Raw genomic sequence first — 19027 nt, 5'->3', positions numbered from 1 at the left:
ATTTAATGAATATGCAATTGTTTCCATGCCTCCCTATCACTCATCATTTGGTCCTACCACACTGAAAGTTCATTCATCCCACTCCCATCCTGCTGTGGATAAACATTATCCACACCTACATCTCAGAAGCACTAAATAATGCCGTTACCTCCCCTTGGATTTGAGGATAACCCAACATCACTTTAAAAATAGGACCCTTGCAGCTCTTATCTTCCATACAAAAAATTGAGATACTGGAAGGATCCATATCTTCCCTATCTAAGAGGGGAAACTGTATTTAGCACCAAAGATGCCAAACTTTCAGCTTTCCCTGGGGATGCTCCACCTCCACTCCATCCCTTCTCCCAAGTCTCCACCCTCGCCCTGCCTCTTTCCCGAGGCTCCGCCCTGTCTTTTCCTGCCCCTGCTCTGCCCCAACACACCCTATTGTGCCCTGCCCTCGCTCCGCCTCTTCCCACCCCCACTCCTCCCCTCCCCCCCCAGCGCCTCCCTCCCACCATTGAACAGCTGATCAGCAGCAGGTGGGAGGTGCAGGGTGGAAGGGGAGGAGCTGATCTGCAGGGCCCACCAAACAACTGTTTGGGGGGTGGCTGCGGAGCACCCACTTCTTTTTTTATGGGTGCTCTAGCCCCAGAGCGCACACAGAGTCAGTGCCTATGTTTAGCACGGACCCTTGTGATGGGAAAAGTATATATCACCAAATTTAGGAGAGACAATCTGTTGTTCCCATCCTGGGGTATTACAAGACATATAAAGAGGCTTTTACAGCAGAAATAACATTTTATTTCATCTTCTTTTACTCTTCCTCCTCAATTTTCACCTCATACTGATCAACAAGGTGAACATTATTTTGTTTAACTGTACTTCAATACAACTACTTAAAAGTTAGTTTCTATTTCCTCACCATAGTATTGGCACACAGTTTGGACCAACCTGTAACTTTAAATGCTTCTCACTGAAAAAAAAGTTTACATCCATTATTTGCTTATACCAACTGAAGATTTTATGTACAGACTTTGTCTAATCTGCTCTCTGTACCTTAAGGAATACAAAATGTGCTAAACGGTTTAGGAAATCAGGTTGTCATACATGCACAGCAGCTGTTAAAGTGAAAGCAATTAGTCACCTTTAATGACTTGCTATGTAAAATAATACACACACCCCTAATTTCTAAAAAAGATTTCTAGAAGACTTTATATTCTAAATCTGAAGGAAAAAAAGCACAGCTTGTGCCAAGAACCTGTACATTATAACGTAAGTGAAATATTTGTTCTATACTGACATTTAAACTCTCACAAAAATTTCACTAATCAGCTGAATAAAAAAGTTTACTGGTATGGACGTAGAGGCAGATTGGCCTTTCTGGAATAGGAAATACATGCAAATGTTTTAAAGACAGCAGTCAATGTATCAGATTTTACTGTATATAGCTCATTTTGATTAAGAGACCAATCTTGGTTTTATATGTACCTTACTATTTGAGTACTCCAAATTATTTCTACATAGCGTCTGCCCCTGCTACTAAATCACAGGCAGATCAGCTTGTAGGTCTGCCTTACCTAAAGATATTAAATATTGCAGAGAATGTGGGAATGCTTTCCTTTCCACTATCAACCCTCTTTCCTCCCTGTTCCATCCCCCCACCAAATAATTTTGAAGTTTGGAAGGAAAGTCAGATGGCTAAATTAAGAAGACCCACCAACAGCCAGTGGAAAACTACAAAAGGTGTGAGAACAACTGCCGAAATGGATTCTCCTCCCTAAAACAAGAGCACTCTCAAAATACCTGAGCGCCACTTATGGACTAGGCACGATGAAGGCAACCTCTCTGCTATAGCAGTTAAGTCTACAGTTACCTGTGCCAACCTTGCTAGCTTCCTTTGTACTGCTCAGAGGGCTTGGCTTCTACCCATTCACCCAGTTTCTCCTTTTGTTTCTCCCACCCCCATCTCATTTCCCTTGAATTTTGCAATATTCCTGGATTTATGGTTCTGTGACATCAGCAACAATTGGGATGGAAAAAGGAAATGCTGCAGCTCAGCCTTCAGAAGTGTCATTACATTTTTTTTAACCTAATTCTGGAGAGAGAGAAAGGGACCCGTGTGCATGTGCGTGAAAAGGAGGACGAAGCAAGAAGAAACCTTTGCAGGTTAGGTTTAGATATTCTGTAAGTATGGACTCAAACAGCAATATAGCTTGGAACGGGATGGACATATATTTAAATTTGTATTTGAAATGTATTTAAAAATTTTAAAGGTATACTCTGTACTATAAGGTATGTTAATAGATACTTGTTTTTAGTTACTGCAACAGTGTGTTTGCACAAAATGGCTTGAAAAAAAGAGGATGAAGGGAATACAAGTCTTAAGAATTTTATGAAGTTTTTGCAAAAAAAGTGAAAGATCTCTAGCAAGTTTTTTCTCTGCAGAAAGAACTCCCAACATTTGTGCAATTTGATAATTTAATTTAAGTAAATGTAACTTAGATTTGAAATACATGAACCAGGTCCTCACTTTATTCCCTCTTTGCTGAAGATCTTTAGCAAGAATGTTGAAGGATCTTAATAGTGATGTTACATGATGACAACCTGGAACTGTAGCTTTCCCCAAAAGCAAGCAAGGAAATTTTGATAGAAAGAAGGTGGTTTCCATTAAGGACTTGTCTACACTGGAAGTTTTACCCACAGAAGTTCTTATGGAATACTGCTACTCACATAGCTATTTCAACAGAGAGAGTTGACATTTGGCTTTTTTTTTTCCCCCCAGTTTTTTCATTTCACCACCAGAAGCCAAACAGATCAGTGGAGTGTCTCTTGCCCATTTTAAGGACAGGGTAAGGGATTTTTTCATATTTGCAAGAACCACACTCTCAAGACACAGAGGGGATACAGAGGATGAGTGGAAGATAGCAAAAAAGCTAACCAGCTACTGTAGGTATTCAATGACAAACTGCACACAGTGCAACAGCGTTTTGGGGGCCTGTACTACAAGCACTGAGTGGTAGGACTGGATCATGATGCAAATCTGGGATGATCAGCAACTGCTCCTGAACTTTTGTATGTGGAAGGTCAAGTTCCTGTTGTTGTATGTGTTAGGATATAGATATTCAGGCCTGTCGGTAAAGGCCTGTACTCAAAGAATTTAGGTGTATTCTTATCACTTGGCTAGTTAGAGGTATAAAAGAATCAAAATCACTGTCTGCCAGTGTAAGGTCCTTCTCTTACTGTGACAGTCTAAGGCCCTGTTCTTAGGCTAAGGCCTTTGGCTAAGCAACAGAGGCAGCCATAAACTGGGAAGTGAATGGTCACATCCTCACATTCCAAACTAGTCACATTGAAATAAGGTGCTATTGGGCTGTTAGGAATACAATCCTGTCCTGATAGTGCCTAGAAAATGTAAAAGGAAACTTAGTTTGATAGCATCCTGTCTGGCAAGAACTCACTTATCAATAGCTAGGATGTGAAATCCTCACTTCTGTATTGTTTTGTCATTATAGTTCCCACTTTGCTATTGTTTGTATAATCTCTGTCTGGTTCTGTGATTGTTTCTGTTTGCTGTATAATTAATTTTGCTGGGTGTAAACTAATTAAGGTGGTGGGATATAATTGGTTACATAATCATGTTACAACATGTTAGGATTGGTTAGTTAAATTTCAGGAAAATGATTGGTTAAGATATAGCTAAGCTGAACTCAAGTTTTACTATATAGTCTGCAGTCGATCAGGAAGTGAGTGGGTGGGTGTGTGTGGGGAAAATGGGAACAGGAATGGGGGTGGGGAAATTGGAATCATGTTTGGCTAAGGGCAGGAATGGGAACAGGGACACAGGTGTAAGGCTCTGTGGTGTCAGAGCTGGGAAGGGGGACACTAAGGAAGGAAACTGGAATCATGCTTGCTGGAAGTTCACCCCAATACACATCGAATTGTTTGCACCTTTGGACTTCGGGTATTGTTGCTCTCTGTTCATGCGAGAAGGACCAGGGAAGTAAGTGGGTGAAGGAATAAGCCCCCTAACAGTATGCCACACTCATCCCAGCACTAAAGTGCATAGACACCAAGACGAGAGCTGCTCAGACAGTAAAGAAATGGATGGTAATTGTTCTCTGGAAGCCTGCAACCCCATAGTATGCCAACATTTTTATGGCGGCCTTAGAACAACGCTTCCTCAGCTCTCGTCCCCTAATGCCCCTACTCAACTTGCTCTACATTGATGACATCATCATCTGGACCCATGGAAAAGAAGCCCTTGAGGAATTCCACCATGATTTCAACAATTTCCATCCCACCATCAACCTCAGCCTGGACCAAGGGGATCTCTGTGACTGAACCCATCACAGCCAGTTTATACGAAGTCTACATGCAAAACTGCACTGGATTAACAAAAGGTGCTATTTTAAACTGATTTAGCTAAACTTGTCCAAAACCCTCTGTAGACACACTGAAGATTTAAAACTAATTCATATCACTTAAGCTTTCAATGGTAAAGTTACAGATAAAAGCTAAGGTGGCAAATATTTTAAATCATTGTGTCACCATAGAGGGATTTGCACAGACTTAATCAGTTTAAAAACCTATTTTAGTTAAAACAGCACAGCTTCTGTACATAGACAAGCCCTGTATTTCAACAATTTAAAAGGCTACAGTGGCACAGCTGCAGCAGTTCAGTGTAGACACTCTTTACAGCAACAGGAGGGGTTCTCCCCTCACTGCAGTAAATCCACCTCCACCATGGACCTAGAACTGCCCACACCGGGGGTTAGGGTGGCATAGCTATGTCTCTCAGGGGTGTGAATTTTTCACACCCCGACATGTGTAGCTATGCCAACTTAAGTTTTCAGTGTAGACCAGCCCTTACACTGCAGATAAGGCCCTACCAAATTCACGATTGTGAAAAACACATCATGGACCATGAAATCAGTCTATTGTAGGAGAGGGGCAGGGCTGGGGGCACTCCAGCCACAGGCTCCTACTGTGGGTCAGGCTCCAACCGCTAATCCCAGCCCAGGCTGGGGAGGGACAGGACTTCCTTTTCCCTTGCAGGAGCCACTCCATGAGCTGGTCACACCCACCTCTGGGAACCTCCCCCAGCTGTAGGAAGCTCCGTGGCAGCTGGCTGGGACAGGCCACAATCCAGGCGGAGAGGCTGCAGCCCCAGCTATCAGCACCCCTCAGCCCGATCCAGGCGAAGAGGCTGCCAGGAAAACTCAAATGTAGGGTAACCTGCTCCCCCATACCCTGTAATCCTCACTTCATGCTGCTGCTCGCAGTGGTGCTGGCTTTAGAGCTGGGAGCCCAGCCTGCAGCTGCTGTTCTCCAGTTGCCCAGCTCCGAAGGCAGCACCCCCCCAGCAGCAGCGCAGAAGTAAAGGTGGTGATCGCATAACCCCCCCGATAGTAGCCTTTCCTATGACCCATGTGGAGCGGGTTCGTCGGGGCTCATCCCTCCCCGGGGCAGTGGGGAACCACACCGCCTCCCTTAGTCCTAGCACTGGCCCCTGGGGAATCAGTCAGGCTACAGGAGTCCTGGCTCAAGCCGTCCGGCAGGGGCTGAACACACATAGGTAACAATTAGCAGTTAACAAGCCCAAGCCTGGGATCCGGGCGGGGCAGTAAAGAGTCACAGCTCAAGCCCTTAGGCAGGGGCTGAGCAACAAGTTACACAGTCAACAGGCCCAAGCCCAGGGTGGGGCAGCAATGAGTTCAAGTCTCAGGCCCTCAGATAGGGGCTGAGCAGCAGTTTATATAGGTAAGGAAGCAGTGAGTCTAAAGCTCAGACTCTCAGACAGGGGCTGAGCAAACACAGGAAAATAGCACACCCAGGCTTCAGGCTCCAAGCGGCCTGGGAGAGGGGGAGACTGCCACCCACACGTTGGGTGGCGCAGGCCCTCCCACTCCACTGTGTCCCAGCCCGGAGCCCTAGCAGCAGCCAAAGTCCCGCTGTTGTGTCAGTGCGGATCCCGGCCGCAACACACTGACATGGGTTCCGGCAGTGTTGCAGTCAGACTCGGATCGGCTGCCCCTGGGCTACTTCCCAACTCCCCCTCTGGGGGTACCTGGGTCAAGGTGGTGTCCTCAGGGGGGCTGATCACCACTGGATCTTCTGGGTAGCTGGCCAGGGGTAGGCTTGGCAACTCTTCTGGGCAGCTGGTGAGGGGTAGGCTCAGCAACTCTCCCACATGCTGATCTGTGTCAAGTATTGGCTGGTCGGGCCAGTCTCCAGGTCCGCCACTGGTTGCTGGAGTCTCCCCAGCAGGAGCTGGGCAGGAGGCGTCTGGCCTGTCCAGCAGCTGTTCTTTGAGTGAGCTCTGGGGTTGGGCTCTTATACTTCCTGTCCAGCAACTAACCCTCTGGGGGGCGGGCTTGGAGTACTCTGGCCCTGCCCACTCTGGTGACCAGTGGAGCTTGTCCCTCTCCGGGGCAGCGGGGGACCACACTGCCACCCTACACCCCCTTTTGGATCAGGCCCATGGTTACAATACCCTGAAATGTCAGATGTAAACATCTGAAACCATAAAATTGACTATTTTAAAAATCCTATGACCATGAAATTTTCCAAAATGGACCGTGACTTTGGCAGGGCCTTAACTATAGAGGATAGTTGTCACTATCATTTCCAGGTTTCAGAGTAACAGCCGTGTTAGTCTGTATTCGTAAAAAGAAAAAAGAAAAGGAGTACTTGTGGCACCTTAGAGACTAACCAGTTTATTTGAGCATGAGCTTTCGTGAGCTACAGCTCACTTCATCGGATGCATAGCATATTGTGGAAACTGCAGAAGACATTATATACACACAGAGACCATGAAACAAAACTTCCTCCCACCCCACTGTCCTGCTCGTAACAGCTTATCTAAAGTGATCATCAAGGGAGGACCATTTCCAGCACAAATCCAGGTTTTCTCACCCTTCCCCCCGCCCCCCCCACAGACACACATACAAACTCACTCTCCTGCTGGTAATAGCCCATCCCTCTTTGAAACCTCTCTTTATAATGCGCATGATAATCAAGGTGGGTCATTTCCAGCACTAATCCAGGTTTTCTCACCACCGCCACCCCCCCACACACACACACACCCCCCTCCAAAAACCACACACACAAACTCACTCTCCTGCTGGCAATAGCTCATCTTACAATGTGCACAGCAATAATCCAAGTTTAACCAGAACGTCTTGGGGGGGGGTTTAGGCTACCTTGCATAATGACTTAGCCACTCCCAGTCTCTATTCAAGCCCAAATTAATAGTATCCAATTTGCAAATGAATTCCAATTCAGCAGTTTCTCGCTGGAGTCTGGATTTGAAGTTTTTTTGCTTTAAGATAGCGACCCTCATGTCTGTGATTGCGTGACCAGAGAGATTGAAGTGTTCTCCGACTGGTTTATGAATGTTATAATTCTTAACATCTGATTTGTGTCCATTTATTCTTTTACGTAGAGACTGTCCAGTTTGACCAATGTACATGGCAGAGGGGCATTGCTGGCACATGATGGCATATATCACATTGGTGGATGTGCAGGTGAACGAGCCTCTGATAGTGTGGCTGATGTTGTTAGGCCCTGTGATGGTGTCCCCTGAATAGATATGTGGGCACAGTTGGCAACGGGCTTTGTTGCAAGGATAGGTTCCTGGGTTAGTGGTTCTGTTGTGTGGTATGTGGTTGTCGGTGAGTATTCGCTTCAGGTTGGGGGGCTGTCTGTAGGCAAGGACTGGCCTTTCACCCAAGATTTGTGAGTGTGTTGGGTCATCCTTCAGGATAGGTTGTAGATCCTTAATAATGCGTTGGAGGGGTTTTAGTTGGGGGCTGAAGGTGACGGCTAGTGGCGTTCTGTTATTTTCTTTGTTAGGCCTGTCCTGTAGTAGGTGACTTCTGGGAACTCTTCTGGCTCTATCAATCTGTTTCTTCACTTCCGCAGGTGGGCATTGTAGTTGTAAGAATGCTTGATAGAGATCTTGTAGGTGTTTGTCTCTGTCTGAGGGGTTGGAGCAAATGCGGTTGTATCGCAGAGCTTGGCTGTAGATGATGGATCGTGTGGTGTGGTCAGGGTGAAAGCTGGAGGCATGTAGGTAGGAATAGCGGTCAGTAGGTTTCCGGTATAGGGTGGTGTTGATGTGACCATCGTTTATTAGCACTGTAGTGTCCAGGAAGTGGATCTCTTGTGTGGACTGGACCAGGCTGAGGTTGATGGTGGGATGGAAATTGTTGAAATCATGGTGGAATTCCTCAAGGGTTTCTTTTCCATGGGTACAGATGATGAAGATGTCATCAATATAGCGCAAGTAAAGTATCATTTCCGATACTCAGCTGAAAACTGAAATTTAAGCACACCGGTGATTATCTCCACACTTCCCTGAGACTTACATCCAGTGGCTCACAGATGTGAAGAAGTGTAGCTGAGCAGCTGTCTTTTTAGAAAAGGGAAGGGAAGAATTTCATAATAAACCCAGAAAGAAAATGAGTCTGACTCTCCCAATCTCTTATGAGTTCCCTGTCCCAATGTTTTACAAGTCCAGTTTTCAGAAACAAGGTCCTGCCCATCTGATGATACTTGGCACTAACTGATTTTTAAAAAGAAAATAGAAAAGGAGTACTTGTGGCACCTTAGAGACTAACCAATTTATTTGAGCATAAGCTTTCGTGAGCTACAGCTCACTTCATCGGATGCATAAAGTAGAAAGTACAGTGAGGAGATTTTTTATATATATATACATACACACACACACACAGACCATGAAAAAATATACATTGAAAGGAGAGTGATCTCTTAAGATGAGCTATTACCAGCATGAGACTGGGGTGGGGGGAGAGAAAACCTTTAGAAGGTGGGCCATTTCCAGCACATTTCCAGGAGTTAACAAGAACGTCTGAGGAACGGGGGTGGGAGGGGGTGGGGAGGGGAGGGGAGAAGGAATAAACAAGGGGAAATAGTTTCACTTAGTATAATGACTCAACCACTCCCAGTCTCTATTCAAGCCTAAGTTAATTGTATCCAATTTGCAAATTAATTCCAATTCAGCAGTCTCTCCTTGGAGTCTGTTTTCAAAGTTTTTTTGTTGAAGGATACTCACTTTGAGATCAGAAATCGAGTGACCAGAGAGATTGAAGAGTTCTCCGACTGCTTTATGAATGTTATAATTCTTGACATCTGATTTGTGTCCATTTATTCTTTTACGTAGAGACTGTCCAGTTTGCCCAATGTACAGGGCAGAGGGGCATTGCTGGCACATGATGGCATATATCACACTGGTAGATGTGCAGGTGAACGAGCCTCTGATAGTGTGGCTAATGTGATTAGGCCCTATGATAATGTCCCCTGAATAGATATGCGGGCACAGTTGGCAACGGGCTTTGTTGCAAGGATAGGTTCCTGGGTTAGTGGTTCTGTTGTGTGGTTGCTGGTGAGTATTTGGTTCAGGTTGGGGGGCTGTCTGTAGGCAAGGACTGGCCTGTCTCCCAAGATTTGTGAGAGTGATGGGTCGTCCTTCAGGATAGGTTGTACATCCTTGATGATGCGTTGGAGAGGTTTTAGTTGGGGGCTGAAGGTGACGGCTAGTGGCGTTCTGTTATTTTCTTTGTTGGGCCTGTCCTGTAGTAGGTGACTTCTGGGTACTCTTCTGGCTCTGTCAATCTGTTTCTTCACTTCAGCAGGTGGGTACTGTAGTTGTAAGAACGCTTGATAGAGATCTTGTAGGTGTTTGTCTCTGTCTGAGGGGTTGGAGCAAATGCAGTTGTATCGAAGAGCTTGGCTGTAGACAATGGATCGTGTGGTGGGGTCTGGGTGAAAGCTGGAGGCATGTAGGTAGGAATAGCTGTCAGTAGGTTTCCGGTATAGGGTGGTGTTTATGTGACCATCGCTTATTAGCACCGTAGTATCCAGGAAGTGGATCTCTTGTGTGGACTGGTCCAGGCTGAGGTTGATGGTGGGATGGAAATTGTTGAAATCATGGTGGAATTCCTCAAGGGCTTCTTTTCCATGGGTCCAGATGATGAAGATGTCATCAATGTAGCGCAAGTAGAGTAGGGGCATTAGGAGATGAGAGCTGAGGAAGCGTTGTTCTAAGTCAGCCATAAAAATGTTGGCATACTGTGGGGCCATACAGGTACCCATAGCAGTGCCGCTGATTTGATTATCACTTCTAAAGGGTTTTTCTCCCCCCACCCCACTCTCCTGCTGGTAATGGCTCATCTTAAGTGATCACTCTCCTTTCAATGTGTATTTTTTCATGGTCTGTGTGTGTGTGTGTATATAATCTCCTCACTGTACTTTCCACTTTATGCATCTGATGAAGTGAGCTGTAGCTCATGAAAACTTATGCTCAAATAAATTGGTTAGTCTCTAAGGTGCCACTAGTACTCCTTTTCTTTTTGCGAATACAGACTAACACGGCTGCTACTCTGAAACCTAAAAAGAAAAATGTTACTAAACTCTCCTCAGGGACACCACCCCAAAAATTCACCAGCGTAATTATCTTCAAGCTCAACAGAACTAAATCCGAATAGACATACATTAAATGTTTGTACATGCTCACAATTCCAGACTTCTGGCTAATTAAACAAATCCGTATAAATGCCAGTTTCTCTTCATGAAGCTGTAGCACAAAAACTGCACAGCAACTATAGCATGTACAAACCTGCATCTCATATACCAAAGTAGAGAGGTGACAAAGGTAAGTCTTACTCAGTACTATTTTACATAAACATGAATGAAACCTGAGAGAAGAAAGGCTGTGTTTGGGGAGGGGGGAGCGGGGGAAAGAAAAATTACCTCCTTTTCTTACCTCCTCCCCCCCACACGCACACCAGAAAAAAATAATTAATCCCTTGGCAGAAGACCTGTGAGTCAATACAAGTTGGTAACACCAGAAGATGAGTCTGTTTTAATGAAAATTTGGGACTGACAGATAAGAGTCAACTTTGCCAACACCTCAATATGATGCTAAAAGTTAGTGTATGCTCCAAGGCTTTGTCTACACTATGATCTTTCAGATCCCCAGGTTCATCTACACTGCAGATGGGAGCGAGCCTTCCAGCCCAGATAAATGGGGCTGATTTTTTTATATGCCACCCCAAGAATTCACCAGTGAAACTGTCTTCAAACTCAACAGAACTAAATTTGAGTCGGCCCAACTGCCCACCAAGGCTTGAGAACATGGGCAGTGGGTATCATCCCCAAACAGCCAGGCATGGCCCCGCCCATGCTCTATCCCCAGACTCCCCCTCCTGCTTCTGTTCAGCGCAGCTCCGGGAGCCGGGGCCAGACTGCCCGCCCGCCCAGTGCTCTGGGGCCACACCGCCCGCTCCAGAGGTGGCTGGGGACACTAGCCTAGGGCAGGGGCCGGCAGCTGCATGGGGGTGGCTCTGGGCTCTAGTGGGCCCGACGCAGAAGGGGTGGGGCTCAGGGCTAGCCTCCCCCAGCTGGTGGTTCACGCAGCGCCCACACTTCAGAGCCTGAACCACAACATCCATATTGTTTTTTGCGTGCTAACTTGAGCCCCACTAGTGTGAGGCGGTTCACCTGGGTTGGGAGGTTTGCTCCTAGCTAAAGGTATGTCTACACTGTAGGTGCAGCTCCTCCAGCAGAAGCCAAAGTCCAGATAAAGCTGTTTTTACCACTATATCCCCCAACCCAGCTGCACCATTTGAGAATGATAGATCTGCAAAAGTCACAGTGTAAAAAGCCTAGGAGAAATGCTTAATATTATACCCAGGTGTTTGCTTAGGTTGACTCTGTGACGAGTTTGGTCACATAGACCCCCTTGGGACTGTCTACCTTCAGTGTGTCTACAGAGGGTTTTGGACAAGTTTAGCTAAATCAGTTTAAAATAGCACCTTTTGTTAATCCAGTGCAGTTTTGCATCTAGACTTCGTATAAACTGGCTGTGATGGGTTCGGTCAGAGAGATCCCCTTGGGACTGTCACCTGATGTGCTGAAATTACCTCTGAGCCCGTTATCCCTGGCAGCTTGGGACTTCCAGAACCCTATCTTGTTGAGCCAGACACACTAGCCTGCTGCAACACAGACCCAGGGTCTGGTCCACGCCCCCAAAGCTGCAGATTCAACTGAAAATAGTTCAGCAGGTTACTGTCTCCAGCACCCAGACACCCAGTTCCCAATAGGATCTAAACCCCAAATAAATCCGTTTTACTCTGCATAAAGCTTATGCAGGGTAAATTCATAAATTGTCCTCCCTCTATAACACTCAGAGAGATATGCACAGCTGTTTGCTCCCCCAGGTATTAATCACTTACTCTGGATTAACAAACTGAAGTGAATTTATTAACTATAAAAAGTAGGATTTAAGTGGTTTCAAGTAATAACAGACAGAACAAAGTCAGTCACCAAGCAAAATAAAGCAAAAACACACAAGTCTAAGCCTAATACTTTAAGAAACTGATTTACAGGTCATATCTCACCCTCAGAGATGTTTCAATAAGCTTCTTTCACAGACTAGACCCCTTCCTAGTCTGGGCCGAATCCTGTCCCTGGTACAGTCCTTGTTAGTTCCAGCAAACATCTTAGGTGTTAACTGGGGGTCTTCTCTGGACTGGCAGCCCCCTTTGCTCTGTTCCACCCCCTTTTATAGCTTTGGCACAAGAGGAGAATCTTTTGTCTGTGCTTGTCCCCACCCCTCCTTCTAAATGGAAAAGTACCAGATTTAAAATGGATTCCAGTATCAGGTGACATAATCACATGTCCTGTGAGACCCCAGCCTCCATTCTTCCTGGGCTGGCCCACAGGTACATATGAAGGTTTGCAAGTAAATGGAGCCATTTACAACCAATTGTCCTAGTCAATGGGAGCCATCAAGATTCTAAACCACCATTAATGGCCCACACTTTGCATAATTACAATAGGATTTCAGAGTTATACTTTATTTTTCTAGCTTCAGAAACAAGAATGATACATGCATACAAATAGGATGAATACACCCAGTAGATTATAAACTTTGTTATAAGAAAAGGAGTACTAGTGGCACCTTAGAGATTAACCAATCTATTTGAGCATAAGCTTTCGTGAGCGACAAATACCACTAAATGCATCCGATGAAGTGAGTTGTTGCTCACGAAAGCTTATGCTCAAATAAATTGGTTAGTCTCTAAGATGCCACTAGTACTCCTTTTCTTTTTGCAAATACAGACTAACATGGCTGCTACTCTGAAACCTCAAGTAGCAACAGGAAGCATCTGAAGACAAGTCATCTGCCTTGAATGTATGTGACTAAACTCTGGACCCAAGTTTAACTTAGACATGCCAAATTCATATAAGAAAAGCAAAAAAAACCAGCCATGAAACCAATATTTTAGAGTTTTGTTTTAGCAAAAATTGGGCAACTTGCACCATGAGGTGAACCTGAAAAGCCAAGAACTTTGTTGCTACAGCTTTGAAACACTGCAGGGACCTCCTTACCCTCAGCTATGCCTCTAGTTATGGGATATTACATAAGAAGCAGTACCAAAGTGAACTCTCATCTGGGGGGGGGGGGGGGAAAGACCTCTTTCAACTATCAGAAAACTAAGAGCGCCAAGAGAAAGGCTCGGAAGGGAGAGAAGAAATACCCAGCCCGAGCTCTGCTTCTCCTCACCCAGCTCGGGTGCCCAACCCGGAGACTACATAATACAACTCCTCAAAAAGTGCCTGTGGCCCCAGCCTGCCGCTCTCACTTCGGGCAGAGATTAGGCGACTCCGGAGGCAGCGCCTCTCAGTAACAAGCGGCTGCACTGGGCTAGTTAGCCGGAAGGACCGGGGTCGCCCCCAGAGCTCCGGCTGCCTCTGCTCCCCGCAGGGGGTGCCGAGGCGAGGCAGGCAGTGGCGAGAGCGCCGGCCCCCGGGGAAGTCAGTGTGCAGGGAAAAGGGAGGAAGCGAGGCAGAGGAGGGCGCTGCGCTAGGGGACGCCTGGGTGGGACGGGGAGCCGAGGGAAGATACGGGAATGGGCCCCGGGAGATCTATGGGCTGGGATGGGGGAGAAGCACCAGGGTGCTCGGCACCGGGAGGCCGCAGCTGGGGCAGGCGGACCCAGGCGCGGAGAGAGGCCCTAGGGCGGGCTAGGGAGAGTCAGGGGCCGGGAAGCGGGTGCTCGGCGGGGCGGCGGCTCCAGGCCCGGCCCAGCGTTCGTTCCACCCCGAAACTCCCGCGCGGCGCAAGGAAACAACGGAGTCACCCACCGAGGTCGGAGCGGTTCCCCTGGGCGCCCGGCGCAGGGGGAGTCGGGGAGACCCACGGAGCCATCACTGATCCCAGCGGCTGCAGCTCGCGCTGCAAGTCCCCGGCCCCGGGGGCGAGGCCCCTTAGCCTCCGCCTTCCAGCCCGCCCCACCTAGGCGCTGCGTCGCTCCCTCGCAGCACTGAGCATGCCCGCGAGCAGCCGCGCCGCGCTGCGCTGCGCTCCCCCTCCCCTCGGGGCTGCTTGGGGAGAGGGCAAAGCCTGGGGGTAAAAGGTTGAGGGAGGAGGGGAGCGTAGCGAGAGGGGCCCAGAGCTTGTGCCTCCGCTGGAAGGGCGCCGCTCTGAGGGCCGGGTCACGGGTTTATACCCTGTGCTCCAGCCTCACGCCGAGATAATCTCGGCTCGGAAAGTAAAGTAGCTGCCGGCGGGGGAGCGGATGTAGTGACTGACCGACGGCTCCCAGCCAGTGCCATCACTGGAAGGAAGCAAATGTAATATACCAACAGCTATGTTCGTCCTGCTCCTGCCAAATGCAGCTTGGAGACACAAAAGCGGGGGGGAGAGGGAAGCTGGCCTAAAGCATAAAATGTCACCTAAAGACAAACGTTTCCCTCTTCTCCTTGTGTTTTTCCCCTATTTACACGTAGTAAAAAGTAAATTTGCAAAGATTACCCAAACATTTTGCGAGAATTAGCCGCCACATTTAGAGCTTGAACCCTTCAAGTTTCAGAGTAGCAGCCGTCTTAGTCTGTATTCACAAAAAGAAAAGGAGGACTTGTGGCACCTTAGAGCCTAACAAATTTATTTGAGCATAAGCAATGCATCTGATGAAGTGAGCTGTAGCTCACGAAAGCTTATGCTCGAATAAATTTGTTAGTCTCTAAGGTGCCACAAGTACTCCTTTTAGTGAACCCTTCAAGAGGATCAACAGAGAGCCCTTGGAAGTATTGGGCTCTGCAGGGCTTGCTTGATCTAAACAGAGTATTCCTTATCCATGGCTGTAGTCACGTGTACCTTTTGAATAACATTTGAAATATGTTTGAAAGAAATTTAATTTGCTTTTAATTAATAAAAGGTCCATTTTTAAGATGACACGCTGGTTTTTAAGAAAATTGCGTTTGGCTGTAGGCATGATGAATTTTGCCCACAAAGGAATAAGTTTCAGAATTTGTCTTAGCCTTTTACCCCTCTTGACACCATTTCATTTTTTGTTATAATTACAGTAAATAGTGGAAGAAGTGGAATGAGAGCTTCATAAGAAACCACATACGTTTGGCCAAATCCTGCTTGCTTGCAGTTTATGGCAGTGCTGAATGATTCAATGCAAGCTGATAAGGGGTACCTAAAAGCCCTTGCATTGATCCACTTGAACTACACAGGGACAGAGTTGGGGTTGGGGCGAGTTTGTGTCACAAAAGCAACAACATGGTGGAGGGATACACAAAATTATGTGTAAGAAATGCTGAAATAGGCAGTTATGAAATAACCTGCACACAGTGAGAAAAAGTTTCTCCCTGCCAACTGTTAATTATAATCTGGCATATGCTTTGAAGCATATATATCTTTTACCATTCAGTTGAGTTTTTATGTTATTGATGTATTTTAAAAACTCCTAACTGTTGTAACTCCTGCTTTTTCCATTATTTTGAGATGGTGGAGCATCACAAATGGCAAGGAGTCGGACCAAAGAGCTGAGTGTTTGTTATGGCTTTCCTTTTTACCAGCTCCTCACAGAAAATTGTTGAAAAACATCAGCTGGCTGAACTTCCTTCTTTGAGGTGATTGTCAAAAATAGGAGGCACTTAGTATCTGAAGTCCTATTGACTTTCAATGAGACTTAAGCATATAAGGACCAGATCTGAAAGGCATTTAGGTACCTAAAGATTCAGATAGACACCTAATGGGATTTTCAAGAGCACCTGGGTGCTTAACTCCCATTGAAATCAATGTTGAGAGGAACAATGCCTAAATACCTTTTAAAAATTTGGGCCACAACTACTAAGCAAGCATTGTAAGTACAATTACTTCCCTGTCCTCCCTCTATTTCTGTGTTACCCCCTCTGATTCATTTCTATTTCCAGAATATGAATTGGATGTCAATAGTGAAAAAGTTAAAAAAATGTGGTTTGCTGTATTAATTCACTTGTCCGCATCAGACATTGAGAAAGATGGTGATAAAGTTGTTTCTGATCAAATTGAATGCTGTGGTAATCTTATGGCATCTGTACAGCTGAAATGACACATTTATTCAAAGTAGCATAATGTCTGGTTTAAGCCTCAATTACATTGGTCTTTTAATTGCGCAAGGGAACTGTTTAAAAATAAGCTTAAACAGTGTTCCCACTAAAAGCACCGAATGCATCCGATGAAGTGAGCTGTAGCTCACGAAAGCTTATGCTCAAATAAATTTGTTAGTCTCTAAGGTGCCACAAGTACTCCTTTTCTTCTTCCCACTAAAAGAGTTTCTAACATGGTTTGGTAGTGTGGCACAGTCTAGAAAGTGATTTCTAGAAACTAAGTCTGATATGGTTTGACTATACCAGCTGGCCAACTCATTAGCAACTAACGTCCTTAGCTGCAGCCATGATTAAACATGATCGATTACTTTACCTTAAGGCCTTAGACTTTTATCCACATCAAGCAATCAGACACAACATGAATCAGAGATGTGTAAGACTGGAAGGGATCTCAATAGGTTATCTAGGCCAGTCCCCTGCAGTCAAGGTAGGACTAAGTAAATAACTAGACCATTCTTGACAGGTGTTTGTCTAATCTGCTCTTAAAAACCTCCAAGGATGAAGATTCCACAACCTCCCTAGGCAATTTGTTCCAGTACTTAACTACCCTGATAGTTAGGAAGCTTTTTCTAATGTCCAACCTAAACCTTCCTTGCTTTAATTCAAGCCTATTGCTTCTTGTACTATCCTCAAAGGTTAAGGAGAACAATTTTTCACCCTCATCCTTGTAACATCCTTTTTTGTACTTGAAAACAGTTATGTCCCCACTCAGTCTTCTCTTCTCCAGAGTAAAACCCAAGTTTTTCAATCTTTCCTCATCGGTCATGTTTTTTAGACCTTTAATCATTTTTGTTGCTCTCCTATGGCCTTTCTCCAATTTGTGCACATCTTTCCTGAAATGTGGCGCCAAGAACTGGACACAATACTCCAGCTGAGCCTAATCAGCGTGGAGCAGAGTGGAAGAATTACTTCACATATCTTGCTTACAACACTCCTGCTAATACATCCAGAATTATGTTTGCTTGTTTTGCAACAGTATTACACTGTTGACTCATTTAGCTTGTGATCCACGAAAACTCCCAGAATTCTTTCTACAGTACTCCATCGTAGGCAGTCATTTCCCATTTTGTATGTATGCAATTGAAGACTACACACTTAAAGGAGAGTCCTATTTCGTAATTTGCAGTGAATCTTTTTCAAAGGAATGACAGTGTTCATGCATGCATAGTTTGTAGAGCTTATTTTTGCATGGTTGATAGGACACTGGCTATTCTATTTTTAAACTCTATATGGGGCAGAGCTGATATAAGATGAAAATCCAATTCTGCCAGGTCTATTTATGAGCACTACTTGGTGTGTGAAACTCTTTGAGGGAGAAGTCACACCAATTGGTCTCAAAGCTGCAAACTAAGTTAAAGAACATCATAATAAATGCAGTGAATGGTAATGCAAATCAGAAAATATATGGAGCAGAAGGAAAAACGTTCTCTGGGAAGTCAAACATTTGGAGCCAGGGAACACTTATAAAGAGTAATATGTTTCTAAAAATAGAATGAGAGATGCAATGGAGATGGCTATAAATATACCCATGGCACATCATTTCATGTTATTTGATTATAGTTCCTTTCTGACAGCATACACATCTATTATGCTGGTGTCACCTGAAATTAACAACAATTGAATATCATGAATGCTGGGGATTTTCTGCAGTTCTTCATTTTGTATTCTCTATGCACAGTTGTTGTGTAGAATTACCAAAATTAGGTCTTCATATCAAGTCAGCCTCTTACAATAGTTATTGAATTGCTTTTCTTATTGCAATGAAAACTTAAAAAAAAAAATCAAGTGAGTGGCTGGATTTTTTGATCGAGAGCCAAACAGGAAGTTCTTGAAAGAGCTAGGAGGAGAGATTTCTTCAGCTTCCTGTTTCATGAAGGCAAAAGGAAGTGATCTGAGAAATATGGAACAACATTATTTTAAGAAACATTCTGATGAGAGGAATGATACAGCTACAGAGGGATGGGTGAAAAATGGCCTGCAGCTGCCTACACTGCCAGCTGGGATCAGCCTGAGGACACTGTGAAAAATGAATTGTACTGTTTTGTTCCACCAAGTCAAACACATTCACACTTGTTTTAGACTAGAAAAAAAATGTTGCTATTGCTTTTGAAGAGGCAAATGAAAGTAGGTTTAGTGTTGTTGGGGACACTGGGCATGGCCACTAGGTAACTCGAGGGGATGGAAGACCACGAGTGTCGATGAAGCCCCTTCGCACTAGGCCCAAGTGTCCTCCCCCCCCCCCCCCCCCCCGCCTGGAGGCACTCACAGCAGTTATGCTGAGGATCTGCAACAATATGTTGCAGAGTCAGACTGCCTGAAACTAAACAAGGCCAAACAGGGCAGATATGGAAGAACAATGCTAAATAAAGCAGCTTTATGTATGGTTTAACAGATGGTACAGAGAACAAGGGAACTAGCTGGTAACTGGATTGGCTGGCTATATGGATACTTAGGGCAGCTTGCTATTGGATAAGTATGCTGAAGAAAGGATGTATAAAAGCCTGTGTAACTTCCTGCTCTGTGTGCAGGATTTGAGATTCTATTCTCCCTGTACCTTCTTTGAAGCTTCAAATAAACT

At 45.4% G+C, this 19027-nt stretch overlaps 1 protein-coding gene across 3 annotated transcripts in view; it reads right to left on the bottom strand.

Annotated features, from left to right (window-relative positions):
* RELL1 (RELT like 1) overlaps positions 1-14369 on the bottom strand; it is a 41710-nt gene extending 27341 nt beyond the window's left edge. The window contains exons 1-2 of one of the 3 annotated variants that reach the window (XM_074951556.1): positions 14155-14369; positions 7104-8301 (exon numbers count right to left, since the gene is read on the bottom strand). In XM_074951556.1, coding sequence (XP_074807657.1) covers positions 7181-8281 — 1101 coding nt within the window. In that variant the 5' untranslated portion in view covers positions 8282-8301; positions 14155-14369 and the 3' untranslated portion in view covers positions 7104-7180. Of the gene's footprint in view, positions 1-7103; positions 8302-14154 lie in introns of those variants that run through there. The other 2 variants (XM_074951558.1, XM_074951557.1) reach the window with 2 other exon arrangements.
* Between the last annotated feature and the right edge of the window lie 4658 nt (positions 14370-19027).

This window comes from Natator depressus, chromosome 4 (assembly GCF_965152275.1).
Source record: "Natator depressus isolate rNatDep1 chromosome 4, rNatDep2.hap1, whole genome shotgun sequence".
NCBI classification, from domain to species: Eukaryota; Metazoa; Chordata; order Testudines; family Cheloniidae; genus Natator; species Natator depressus.
Note: the sequence above shows the minus strand (reverse complement) of the source record. Positions and strands in the feature narration are given on the sequence as shown.